Below are 13,975 nucleotides of genomic sequence, written 5' to 3' on the forward strand. Positions count from 1 at the left end.
TTCAATCTAACTATCTATCTATGTCAGGGGTGTCAGACTCGGGTTGGTTCGCGGGCCGCTTTAAAGTCAACTTGATTTCCCGTGGGCCGGACCATTTTAGATATAATATTTAGATATTTTTTTTATAAATGGATTAAAAGAACTGGATTAAAATCCCTGAATATTCAGTTTTTTATAGATCTAAAACAATGTTAATTTTAGCTTTTTTATATATTTTTTTTGATTTAAAAAATGATTTTTGAACTAAAAACAGAAGAAAATGATCAAAAAATTATAATTATTGATTTAAAAAGGAGGAAATCAGGAAATTTCATATACATCTATACTCTTCATTTTAATTTGAACCTAAAACAGAAAGTCGGCACTCATGATTTACTTTCGCGGGCCACACAAAATGATGCAGCGGGCCAGATTTGGCCCCCAGGCCGCCACTTTGACACATGTGATCTATGTAGTTAGCGTTATGAATTCAAGAATAGAATATACGTATAATATGGAACTTTTTTGTACGCCTACAGTATATTTTTCAAACCGCCGAGAAAATTCACCCACTTTCTTCTTCGTGATTTTCTTTGGCAACTTCATCTTCTCCACCTCCACTTTCTTCTTCTTCAATTTGGTAAAATGGCTACTCCTCCATGATTTGTGAACAGATCAGAATAAAAATAGATAGGTATAATCTATGGATTTAAACAGATCGATACTTTGACCCTGATTTTTTTCTCAACTATTATTAATTAATTGAGAACATATTATGTAATTCCTCCAGTTACCCAAAAGAATTATGTTGACTCTAGAATGCGTAACGGGCTATCGCGTTACATTTGAACCTTGATATAATTTTTATTGTATTGCACTCATTGACTGTTGTAAATTATATTTGATTAATTATTGTAGCCATTTATCAATAATCAATCTTTTTTTATTCACTACCAGTTATTTGAGTAAATTCCAATTTATTTCCATTAATTATTCCATGAAAAATTCCCAATTTCACAATTCTTTATAATGTTGACTTACAAAATATATTGGATCATTAGGACCAAACAAATCAATCTTGACAAACATATGCAACCTAGTATATACATGGATAAATGATTGTCAAATTTGTGAGATGCTCTGAATCTCATCCAATACATTCATTCATTCATTCTTTGAACCGCTTATCCTCACAAGGGTCGCGAGGGTTGCTGGAGCCCTATCCCAGCTGACTTTGGGTGGGTGAATCTCTGAATTGGTGACCAGCCAATCACAGGGCACAAGAAGACGGACAACCATTCCCGCTCACCCTCATACCTAGGGGCCATTTAGAGAGTGTTAAACCAGCTTACTCTGCATGTTTTTGCAATGTGGGAGGAAACCGGAGTACCCGGCGAAAACCCACACAAGCCCTTGGTAAAACATGTAAAGTCCCCCGACCTGGGATGAAATCCTGGACCCCAAAACTGTGGTGTCATGCATGTACCTAATATTTAGGCCAGTCTGTGTTTGATGTGGCCCTGAGTTACAGCGTCAGCCCCTCAAAAGCACACAGCAGATGGGAGTGCCAGTTGAGATGGATAAAACGGTCTTTGTTTTACATAGCCGCACACTCACACAGAAAGTCACGTCATTTCAAGCAGCACAGGCATAGCCTCATTAATTCAAATCACCAATTGTTGTCTCATTTAAGTGTTTTACATACTGTAGATATGAAAACATTCTTTCATTTGGCTCAAATAACTGACAAACAGGACGATTCTGTTGTTTTATGCAGATAGACTAAGTAAGTGGCAAATAACGGCAATTATCGGCAGATTCACTTGTGGCTTCCTTGACTTTATCGTCACCCATTTGATGAATTGTATCTGGAGGACTCATTTTAGAGCAACAAAAGAGAATTTAACAGATCCCAACGGCACAGTATTTTTAGCCCACAGTGCCCTAATTTCAAGAAAGAAAAATAGTAGTGCAATTCTACCACAACAGCATTCTCTATTCAGACATAACTATTCTTGCAGGTTTTTCTGTTTTTAGACTAATGCAAGGGTGTCAGACTCGGGTTTGTTCGCGGGCCTCTTTAACGTCAACTTGATTTCACGTGGGCCGGACCATTTTAAATATAATATTTAGATTTTTTTTATAAATGGATTAAAAGAACTGCATTAAAAGCCCTGAATATTCAGTTTTTTATAGATCTAAAACAATGTTTATTTTAGCTTTTTTTAATATATTTTTAGATTTTACAAAAATATTTTTGAACTAAAAACACAGAAAAAATGTATTAAAAAATTACAATTATTGATTTAAAAGGGGGAAAATCAGGAAATGTAATATTCATATATACTCTTAATTTTAATTTGATCCTAAAACAGAAAGTCGGCACTCATGATTTGCTTTCCCAGGCCACACAAATTGATGGTGCGGGCCAGATTTGGCCCTCGTGCCGCCACTTTGACACATGTGGACTAATGAGAAAGAGGATTGAATTAAGTGGAAAGATTTTGCCTTTATATGCCAAAGGTGAGGTGTGGACATATGTACATGACATTTGAAAAGTTTCACAAAATGATAGTAGACTGATGACTGTTATAATACTGTAGATACTATTTTTTATTCCGTGTGCCTATGGAATTGTATTTGTATTTGTAAATATGTTTGCTTTAACAACACAATTCCATTCTCTTTGTTTTATGTTTCGTACGGCAGGAAATGTCTCAAAAGAGGTCTCATAAACAGCATAAAGCTTTTTTGAAGGACTGTTCACTATTTGCTAGCTGCCAAACTATTTGTTATGAACTCTGGTTACTCACACAAACACACACCTCTTGTTCATAGTCGAAATCACTTACCTCATTGCTCATATTTTTTGTCTATAAAATGTACAGCGATATTTCTACTTGAATTGAAAATGAATTACTTAGTTCCCAAAGTTTTTTCTTAACTTGGATTTTTGGAAGAAAGTAGAAGCATATCATAACATTGAATTAGGATAATTTGTTCCACAATCTTTAATACTACCAATATAAACCCTTTAAAAATAAAAAATAAAATCATTTTTTTATGAAATATGTATGCATATGCATCTATGTATGCAAAAAAAGAGCTAAAGTATAAGAAAACCATTTATTAAGCCATTAAAATGATGCAGTAGAACCGAACCAAACAAAAAGAAAAACCGACAGCACATTAGTTGGTCTACCTCAAATCCCTCTCTCGTCACTCACATGGTGCCATGTGAGAATTCTCAATGTGCATTCACTGGCGCAAGGGTTGATGGGTACGCAATGGCACCCTGGCTGTAAAGAGTTGTAATATGGTCTATGCAGTGTGGGTGTTGCTCAAAGTAGGAATGTAACCAGTGAATACACCTTGCATGATGGCTGCAGAAAGTGAAGTGAATTGGATTGGATTGGATAACTTTATTCATCCCATATTCGGGAAATGTCATTGTGACAGTAGCAAGATGGTGATTAGACAGACCAACAAAGCAAAAGCACAAAGTACAAAGCAAATCAAAGTAAATGGGATCATTAAGAATCACCAAATCAAATCATTAAGACAGAAAAGCAGCAAAAAACACAAAACGAGCAAGAGTGGACGGAGCTACTGCCACCGGCTGCCACTTGAACGGTGCCATCTTGGTTGCGGTAGCAAAAACGGATACAGACTCAAAAAGACGTTGTAAAGTTGGACATATTGCAGCATTTCCTTGGTATTTGTAAAGGCTGTATTTCTTTTGATGTTTAAAACTTGGACGAATTATTGTATCTTGGAGCAACCACATACTTATCAAAGTGTTTTGTATCCTGAAAAATTTGTACGTTGAAGCCTTCGTAAGTAGAACTACCCCAGTACTTTTATAATTGCCATTTAAGAAATTGTACCCAAGTACATTGGCTGCAGTTTACTTTAGATTTAAGAAATACTGAAAATCAGTAATACTAAAGTTTGGTTAAAAATGCTGTTCCTCTGGCTTCTTCTTTTAGGGAGGTGGCGCAGATCGATCAGTTCCTGCAAGAGACTGCGGCTCGTGAGGCCAACGCCAAAGTTCGCCTGCAGCAGTTTATCGAGGAGCTGCTGGACCGGGCCGACCGTGCCGAGAAGCAGCTGCAAATCATCAGCAGCTGCGGCACCACGCCCAACGGAAGCCTGGGACGCTGCAGTCTTCAGGGCAAGGGCAACGGACGCCAGGTAAGCAGAGCGTAGCGGTTGTGTGCCTCAGAGAGGGTTGAATGTCTTTTGCAAATATATCCATTGCATACACAATTCCATGTTATTTTTGTTCCTTACATTTTAAATGCTTCTATATTTGATATATCTTTTGTATTTACTTTTTAAAAGTGCAATTCAACCTGTTTTTTTAAACCGTAGTTACCCTGTTAGATGTGGATCAGATTAAAAATGAATGATTTCATAAAAAGTGACTCTACCCGCTGTGCTTATGGGAAAAAAAGAATTGACGTCATGCAATCGTATATTACAAAGTATAGACAGATGAGCTACCATTTGAAACTAATATGTTCATTTCATTTTTCATACAGTCATCATAATGTGACACAAAACAGCCACGACTGGATGTTACCAGAAAAAAATAAATCCTAACAAAAGAAATTCAGTCATATCTTTATCAGATTTGAACATGTAATGCCACCAGAAAAAAAAGCATTGTCCATCCCGTAGTGATTAAAACCCAACAGCATGTCACTTATTTATCTTATCATCCAGAATCTCTGAAGAGAAAGAGGCCAACTGCTCTGTTGCACAGATGGATGCGTTTCTGTGGAAACCGCTTCTTACTTCTAATCGAAGGTTGTAATATGAGTTTCGATGTGATGCACTGCGTTATAGAACTACCACTGTTTTTATCTCGATTCTCTTTTAAGCACAGAGCCCAACTTGACAGGAGGAATTGGATTTATCCACCTATGGAAAATTGTGATCAGATTTTTTTTCCAACACTGCGGGGTGGAACAAGTGAGGGTCGGATGAGAATACGTGTGTTGTTCAGTCTGTGCCAGACCTGGGGTATTACTTTCAACCCAAAAAAATACCCTCAGTGTTAATGAGGCTTTAAAATCAGTGTCATATACAAAAAGGTGGTAAACTATATATGTATATGTATGTGTATTATGTGTATATATGTATGTATGTGTGTGTGTATATATATATATATATATATATATATATATATATATATATATATATATATATATATATATATATATATATATATATATATATATATATATATATATATATATATATACACATACACACACATATATATATATATAATATATTTTTTTCATTTTCTGTGCCGCTTTATCCTTACCATGATCGCGGGGGGTGCTGGAGCCTAACCCAGCTGACTTTGGGCCAGAGTTGGGGGACACCCTGAATTGGTGGCCAGCCAATCGCGGGGCACAAGAAGACAAACAGCCATAATTCTAAATAATCTTGGAAATTAATAGAATGTTACTACAAATTAGATGAATGAAATTAAAATGGGAGGGGGCAAATTAACATTTTTATTCATTGAGTCAGTTCATTGAACAAGTTCCCTTTAGGGGTTCAAAAATAAAACATAATTCATGCATGAAATGCTTAATGCAAATCCTATTAATGACTCAGTAAGTGATTGTTTAATATTACCCAGGATATAGATTTTAATGATTTGACTTTTTACTTCTATTACATGTGTCAGTGTGAGCTGTTTATATATATATAAGTAAAATAAATAAATAACGTGGAAAAAGGCAATTTAAAAAACTGCTTATTAGTGTTAAAAGGAATTTGTTTTTTCCTTAGGAGGCAGACATATTCAAGGTCAACTTTTTACCTCTATTCCATGGCCTTGCTATTTATAGAAAAAAAAACATGGAAGTACCTCAAGTGTTATGAAGACATCTGATGTAAAGAAGAAAAATTGAGTCATGAATTAGTTGGCATCTAATTCCTGTGTGAAGGGAAGCCCAGAGAAGTCACCAAGCGACACACACCCACACACAGATGACTCTCTGGCTCTGACTTTCCGAAATAAAGTTACACATTTAAAAAAAAAATCATATTTAACAGCACATACATTTTGATTGCATAATTTTACAAGAATAAAACTAATATTACCCCTTTAAAAAAAATAGAATAACGCTTAATAACAGGAGGAAAACAATCATAATTATCCAAGGACAGACTAATTCTAGGAGAATAACATTGTGACATTACAGGAGAATAAAACTATAATAGTCCAAGATAAATGTCATTTGTAACTTTCAGTTAAATATTTGAATAAATACAACACTACAGTCTAAATGTATGTTAAATTTAAATCGTTAGAACTACATTTATTTATATATCTTTTCCCGGACCTGTTTAAGATGACCTCTTTCAGCAAAACAAAAAGCTTTCTGGGATATGAGATTGCATGAAGGATGGCTGAAAAGGAAGGAACGTGGCTTTGGAGCCAACTTTTGGATTTTAATGGACGGTAGCAGCACTTGTGCTGTCACATTATTGACCTTCAAATGTAGACTTTGTTGTCTGCAGACTCTGAATTGAGACACTCATTACATATTTTTTTTTCTTTTCAGTACAGTACACTTTTGTGCTGAAGTTTCTTTGTATTCAACGTCTAAGACCAGTACATTGGCTCAGTGACAGTGACGATGATAAGTTAAATGAGTTTATCACAAGTAGAGGTCCAATCCATTTGAACTTTCAATTCAGATAGACAGGAAGTACATCATCGTCAATGGCAGTCAATGAGTTACGTATTGATAAATAATCTGAAATCGGATATGAATATGACTCCTTTAGAATAACACTTGGACTGGATTATACTACACTCCTTGATTTTATGTTATTCATTATAGTACCTGGAATGCAAAGTACCGTATTTTCTGCACTATAAAGCGCATCGGATTATAAGGCGCACCGGTGACTTTTTCTAGTGCGGAAAATATGCTACTTTATTTTTGAAGGAGCTACTTGCTGCTAAACGTTTGAGAATCAGAGTGAGCTGATTACATGTTACTTTATTATACACTTAACCTTTTTGTTGGCTGATGTCAACAACTTTCTTGAGTGGTTTCCTACTATGATATAGTGTAGTTCCACTATAATAAGCTCAGTCAAAGGTTAGTTATCATCTTTGAAGAAGGACTTTTTGATGGCTGTCTTCCTTCAGATTCAGTAACACCATGCAGGTTCACCATGTGAGACCCTCAAGTCTGCTTTAATATTGAAGAATGTTCTGCATATAACAAAAGCTTCAAGTTTTACATTCAGAAATGAATTGGGTTTTTTTTCTTGTTTTGTAATACTCGCACATTGTAGTTGGCAGCTTATCCCATTTGCGTACTCTACTTGAGATCTGAATTCAAAAGCCCCAACAACACATCAACAGCTTCAGGCAAACAAGAGTGAAGGTCAGATTGCATTCACATGCTTTAAAAAATAGTCTTTATGATGAAGCCTTTTGCACTCATGCTCCTAAACGGCCATCTTCAGGTCAATTCTCATCCGAGGATCAAGTTCACATTTAATGACATAAGGATTCTCTCGCTTTTACTATGCAAATTGACATTGTGTTTGTTATACATTAAACATTTTAGCACAAGTTAGGTTATTGAGAAGACTGCAAATGAGTCAACTCTTCGTTATCATGCAAAAAGTCTGTTTTTTTCCCATATTTAGTTGAATTTTAAGCTTTTGAGCCACTTGGGGAGCAATTAGACACACAGCAGGATCATAAAAGGTGTCTCTCGCCCACACACAGCCCGGCATGCATGGGCACAGGTCGACATGGACAAGTACACCCTGCTGTGTTATTAATATAACTTTTTTTTGTTTTCCTCATATTGAGCATTTTGATTTTTGTCTGCAGAGAAACTCCAGCATCTCTGGAAGCACAAGAGGCATCTACCAAGCATCTGAACGACGTTCCTCTCCCAGCACGGGGTACGTTGCAGCTTAGTTGTGTATTTTTCTGAAAGGGGGGCTTTTACTCTACTCCAATCTTAAAATAAGATGGTGTCATATTTTTTAATGAGTGGCTTTAATCGTTTTAGGGATACCTATTAAAAATTTGTCGTTAGCTTAACTCACTGCCAGCCCAGACAGAAAAATATGTGTTGCGGTAGTTAGTAAAAGAGGTAAATATGATATAAAAATCGCTTTCCCTGTTGAAATGGATCGGAGGTCTATTGCTATAAACAAAATTCATAAAACAATATTCACATCGGATAAACCTCCCCAGAAATTCACATCTTTCTTACTTACTTACTTTTTTTTGTAATTTTACTTTCATTGTATTCTGTTTTAATTATATTTTTGAAATTTTAATATTTTAAAATGAATGTAATTTTTAAAAATACATTTAATTTGTGATTTTTACATTTAATTATTTGTTTAAATTTGTTCAAATAACGTATTTCTCCCCTAAAATTGATCCTTCACTTAATTCATTTATTTTATATATGTGTTTGTTTTATTGCCCAACACTACAAGAGTACAGTTGGATTTCAAATGGGGGGCCTGCAAAATATTGTTACATAGGACCCAATTGGATTTTGGGGCACAAGTTCGAGACTCATGTTGTATATTAAAGCAATAAAAATAGTGAAGAAAAAGTAAAATTTTAATTATTGCAGGAAGGGTCCATTGGACCTGCGTAAAGAATCATTTATCTTCTATCATATAAGTCTCTTGCAATTTTTAAGTAGTTAGTAGAAACTATCCGACTTTTAAATATAGATTTTAGTTTTCTATATGGAGAAAATGTGATGTCAGAAAGAGTGAGTGCACATCACTTTTTCTTCCCTTGTGAAACTCCATCTGTCGTTTACGAGGAAATGTCGCGCTCTATCCGTCTCAATAACACCTGTCATCTTCTCATAGCTGTACAAACTGATATCTTGGTAGTCTACTCTGCTGTTTCACACATTGCCATCCAGTCGCTGCGTGGTGTCCAACCGAGAGGCCAGGTGGGGTGCAAATGCTTCCTGTCGGGACGTCACGCACTTCCCGGGCTACGAGTTAGTCACGTCGACACACTCGGTGGTCCGACGGCCTTCTGTCTCAGTGATGAGCTTCTAGTCCTGCAAATGTTCTGTGACCTCAGCAGATATTTATACAAGCGACATAAGAGGGTTTGCGTCATTTTCACAGCACAAGTGATTGCTATTTTTGCCCCATTAATTATTGGCAATGCCCAGTTTTGAATTATAAAAGGGGGTGTCAAACACAGCATAGTTCGTGGGCTAAGAACTCATTGACGATGCTTAGACGTCCGATTCGTTTTGACGTTCGTTCATTCGCCCTCCGAGTCAAAACGGATTGGACATCTAGCCTCATCAATGGCACTGAAGGATAAGCATCCGCAGTGACTCTAAGTGAATTGGACATCTATCATTGTTAATGGCAGGCAAAGGGTTCATTTTGCATCACTTCCTTGCCATTTTAGGGTACTTACAGGTCACTTTTGGGTAATTTCCAAGCTACTTTCTGGTCATAGGTTGCTTTCTGCTGATTTGGGGTCATTTTCAGGCTACTTCCTATTGGTTTTGGGTCATTTGAAGGTTCCTTATCTCATTGACGTCGTCGGATTGACTGTAAGGGGTGAAATCACGAATGTGAATTTAAATAGGAAATTGAGCAAAGTACAGTAGTGGACGCACTATCACACAGCTCACAAAATTTGTTGTCAAGGTAATTTAATCAGATATGCGCCAGACATCAGTGGTATACACTTTCATAAGTCAGTCACGAGCATAAAGTTGTGGTCAAAGGTTTACACACACTTGTGAAGAACATAATGTCATGGCTCTCTTGAGTTTCCAGTTATTTCTACAACTCAGATTTTTCTCTGATAGAATGATTGGAACAGATACTTCTTTGTCACAAAAAACATTCATGAAGTTTGGTTCTTTTATGACTTTATTATGGGTGAACAGAAAAAAGTGATCAAATCTGCTTGGTCAAAAATATACATACAGCAGCGCTAATATTTGGTAACATGTCCTTCTGTTGTATTTTTGAAATGAATTAGTTAGAACTCATTATTGTTATCATTTTCATTTCATATATTTATATTTATCTCTACCGTGATTACACTTGGAAACAATTAGAAAGACTTTTCAGTTGAGTGACTACATATCTATGCAATTTGAAAGATAAATTGGCATGCTGATTAGTCGCTTCTTTTTTTCTATGAGCAAATAATAAGTCAAATAGGATGGCTGTTTATTGTTGGCGTGTTAAATGCAGGCTGAATAGCCTAGAAATAGTTATAGAGCATAAAATTTTACATTTTAACATTCTTATGACACAAAAGTCTAGGAGCCAAACATAATATTCAAAGTTCACCATGTGGCAATATTTGATTTTTTTAACCAGATTTGTAATAAAGAGCATCTTCCGTATTAAAAAACAACAACAACAGCATCCTAAAGTTAAAAACTTCACATGAGAAAGACTTTTGGATTCCACACTCAAAATGTATATGAAATCAAACACTATAAGACTACACAAAAAATGTTTCTTCCCTAATGTTATTTCTCCCCTCTCACTATTCATTGTTATTGTAGTGCATCGGGCCGGATCAAATCGGTGTCACAAGGTTCCGGCGGATACGACAGCGACAGTATCGAGATGCACCCCTTGGAAGATTGTCCCGAGGCTCAGTACTACCACATGCAGTGCCGACTAAATGAGGCGGCTTACGAGCGCTCCCCGGGATGTGGCGGAGGGGGGAGGAACTGGGGTCTGCGCAAGCAGGCCATCCAGAACTGGCAACGGCGGCCTTACAGGAACAGCACCGAGGGCGAGGAGGGAGACATGTCCGACGTGGGCTCTCGGACCACCGAATCTGAATTGGACATGTGGGAGCAGGAGAGGAGGGCAGTGGCCGAAGTGCAGCAGTCTAGCGCTCCCTATCCTTACCATGGGCGATCTGGCTATCGAGCAAATGCAGGTAAAGGCTCTCCGGGGGCTACACCTGAATGCAGGGGTCGGGAACCTTTTTGACAGAGAGAGCCATAAACAATTCATATTTTAAAATTTCACCTCTTTTAAAGCACAAAAGTCTATCTTATTTGGACATAACATTGTTACACTGTTGCTAATCAATGAGAGTAGGCATGCACAAAGGTCCAATTACAAAAATGATTAATGATTAAAGTGGCGCTAGACTCAGCGGTTTCCACATTTTTCCGCATAGGTTAGCGGAGAACCATATACACCCATCAGAAGAGCCACTTATGGCTCCCGAGCCATAGGTTCCCTACCCCTGCTCTAATGGCACCTTATACTAAGGAATTCATCATTAGAATTTCCCAATTAATTCCCAAACCAAGCACTATATATATATATATATATATAATGGTGATAATTTAGAATCTCACAATATGCTATTCAAAACAGATTATTTGCACTGTACATACTCCCTCAATGCGGTTGAGTCATATTTGCGAAACGTAAATAAATGCACATCCTATTTAAAGACACAGTGACATCTACTGAAAATCTTCAGTATAACACATCTCAACTGAGTGGTTGAGTCAATCTGGAAGGTTAGTTGGGAATACTGTGAATTAAAATGAGCGACGGTATAGGACTATGACACCATGTCCTCCTGGTGTCCCTCTGTCACAGTTCTCCTGACTAAAAGATGGCTTTATCAGACGTTAGCTATATTTATATATGTGAGGAAGTGAGAGTGTCAGCGGTGGTTAGCAGGCCTGATGGCTTGGAGCAGACGGCCTTGGAGGCCAAAGACCGAGATGAGTCACCTCCGAGCGATTTCCCATCAACGCTGATGTTTATTTTTGCTCCTTTTTGCAAACTACACACTCACACACCCAAATCTGTTAGAATCACACTGCAAATGAATACCTTCACACCTATAGACACACCGTGTGTGTACAGCCGTTACAAATGCAGCTCAATCTGCTACTTGCAACACACTGGCCAATGAAATGAATAAAATTATTTAAAGCAGTTCTAGAACTGCTGTCACGAACGGTATATTCTGTTTTTAATCTAAACTAAAGGTTTCCTATTCATTGCATGCTAATTCGTCAACATTTACTTGCATTTACTTTATCAGAAATATTGCACAAACTACTCAGTAGGCAACAAATGGAAAAACAAGTTCAGATAAACTAAATTCTAATCTAATCTATAATCTAACATCTCATCAACCCAGAGAGATCATAAATACAGCCAAGCAATGCGCAAGCCCCCTGTTGGCTATCTCAGAACATGCAGGTAACAATAAGTCCGCAATTAATTAATCATAACATAAAATGACCTCTGAGGTTCGGTGCATATACATTCCTACTATATCTATAATTATGGATATAATATGGAAAATGAATGAATAAACAAGCACATACGTTTCCATTATTCTGGAAATTTCTTGGTTGCAAGACACATAAGACACACAAGACATTGTAGACCTAGGTAAAAAAACTGGAGCCAGACAGGAAGTCCACAAGGTGGGGACCTTCTGCAGACTGAGACTGAGGTTACCACATAGTCCCTCAGTAGTCTGGAGGTTTTAAAGATCATCTTCCTTAATTAGATTACTACATTAGAGCTTTGATCTTTTTAAAAATTGCATGAGTATGATTTCGTTCCAAAACTTGACTTGATTGAGAAAAACTAACAATGAATTCTGCACCCAAAGAATGAAAAACAGCTGTCAATCCTAAAACAACAAAAATCATGTTCCAGTGTAATCATTGAATAACAATGAAACATGGACGCAATTCAGTTCAGCTCATTTTATGAAATTATTTTCACAGCAGCTCAAAAACAAGCCACACATAACAACAACATATGTATACATACAAAACCATCATGGAAAATAATGTGGTACTACTGTGTAGCAGATGTTGTGGGTTAACTTCAAATGTCGCAGGGGATCCCAAAAATGATTCCCTTCATTGTACATCTATCCACAGGTCGGTGTGAAGCTATCTACAGCAAACCGTGTCGTCATGAAAAGAGCCCATCCAAATCCAATGAGGTGATCAGTCCGGAGATCCTGAAGATGCGCGCTGGTTTATTTTGCATCTTCACCTACCTGGATACAAAAACGCTGCTTAGAGCTGCCGAAGTCTGCCGAGACTGGAGGTTCGTGGCCCGACACCCGGCCGTTTGGACCCGAGTCCTGCTGGAGAATGCACGCATTTCTTCCAAGGTGATGTGCACTTTGTGTATTGCCCCTTTTAGCGAGGGGGTGTGCAAACATTTTCATGCTAGCATCAAACTATTTGGGGGAAAACTGAGTAAATATGAGGAAAAATTTAAGATAGCTTGAAACTCCACAACAACAAAAGGTCACCTGAAATACCTGCTGTATTGTCTCTTTCGGTGCCAGTGATGATGATAGTTGTCTAATTAATGGGCTTTTGGAAATTAAATTAAACCTCTTTTAATGAGTTTATTACCAGTAGATGGCCAGTCCATTTGAATTGGCAGGGTGGCATAGAATAAACATTCTTTCATTTGCTGCCAACCCTCCCACTTTAAACAGATTGGATGTTAAAATGCTCGACAAGAAGTGGTGCATTTAATATTTAAGATTTTAAGACCTTTTACCCTTTTTTGGGCATGTGATTCTTTTGGGTAATTAAAAAAAACTACTGGCAGCTATTATTATTCATTAAATTTAATAGATGAATTACCTCCTTAACTCATTCACCAATAAACGTGTCTTCTCTTAAGTGCCGCAGAATTTTGGGTGGCATGGCTGCTTGAACAAAAACAAAAAAGAAAGATTAGATTCCATCTTTCATAATAAAACGGTTTTTGTGTTCTCTATTTCGTTCTTTAGTAATGAGCTGTAGATCTTCATTAAATAATATTGTTCATATGGCTTTAGTAGGGAATGAGTTATCTCAAAAGAAAATGAGAGTTATCAAGATTATTCCACTAACTGGTCTCATATTCAAGTGAAATTATGTAAATTCCATGGTGTTGAAGTTTCATT

At 37.0% G+C, this 13,975-nt stretch overlaps 1 protein-coding gene across 1 annotated transcript in view; it reads left to right on the forward strand.

Annotated features, from left to right (window-relative positions):
* fbxo41 (F-box protein 41) overlaps positions 1-13,975 on the forward strand; it is a 29,707-nt gene that overhangs the window by 7,525 nt on the left and 8,207 nt on the right. Inside the window, exons 3-6 of the mRNA XM_077605308.1 lie at positions 3,969-4,173; positions 7,865-7,938; positions 10,566-10,951; positions 12,945-13,183. Coding sequence (XP_077461434.1) covers positions 3,969-4,173; positions 7,865-7,938; positions 10,566-10,951; positions 12,945-13,183 — 904 coding nt within the window. The remainder of the gene's footprint in view (positions 1-3,968; positions 4,174-7,864; positions 7,939-10,565; positions 10,952-12,944; positions 13,184-13,975) is intronic.

The sequence above is a fragment of the Stigmatopora argus genome, chromosome 7, assembly GCF_051989625.1.
Source record: "Stigmatopora argus isolate UIUO_Sarg chromosome 7, RoL_Sarg_1.0, whole genome shotgun sequence".
Classification (NCBI taxonomy): domain Eukaryota; kingdom Metazoa; phylum Chordata; class Actinopteri; order Syngnathiformes; family Syngnathidae; genus Stigmatopora; species Stigmatopora argus.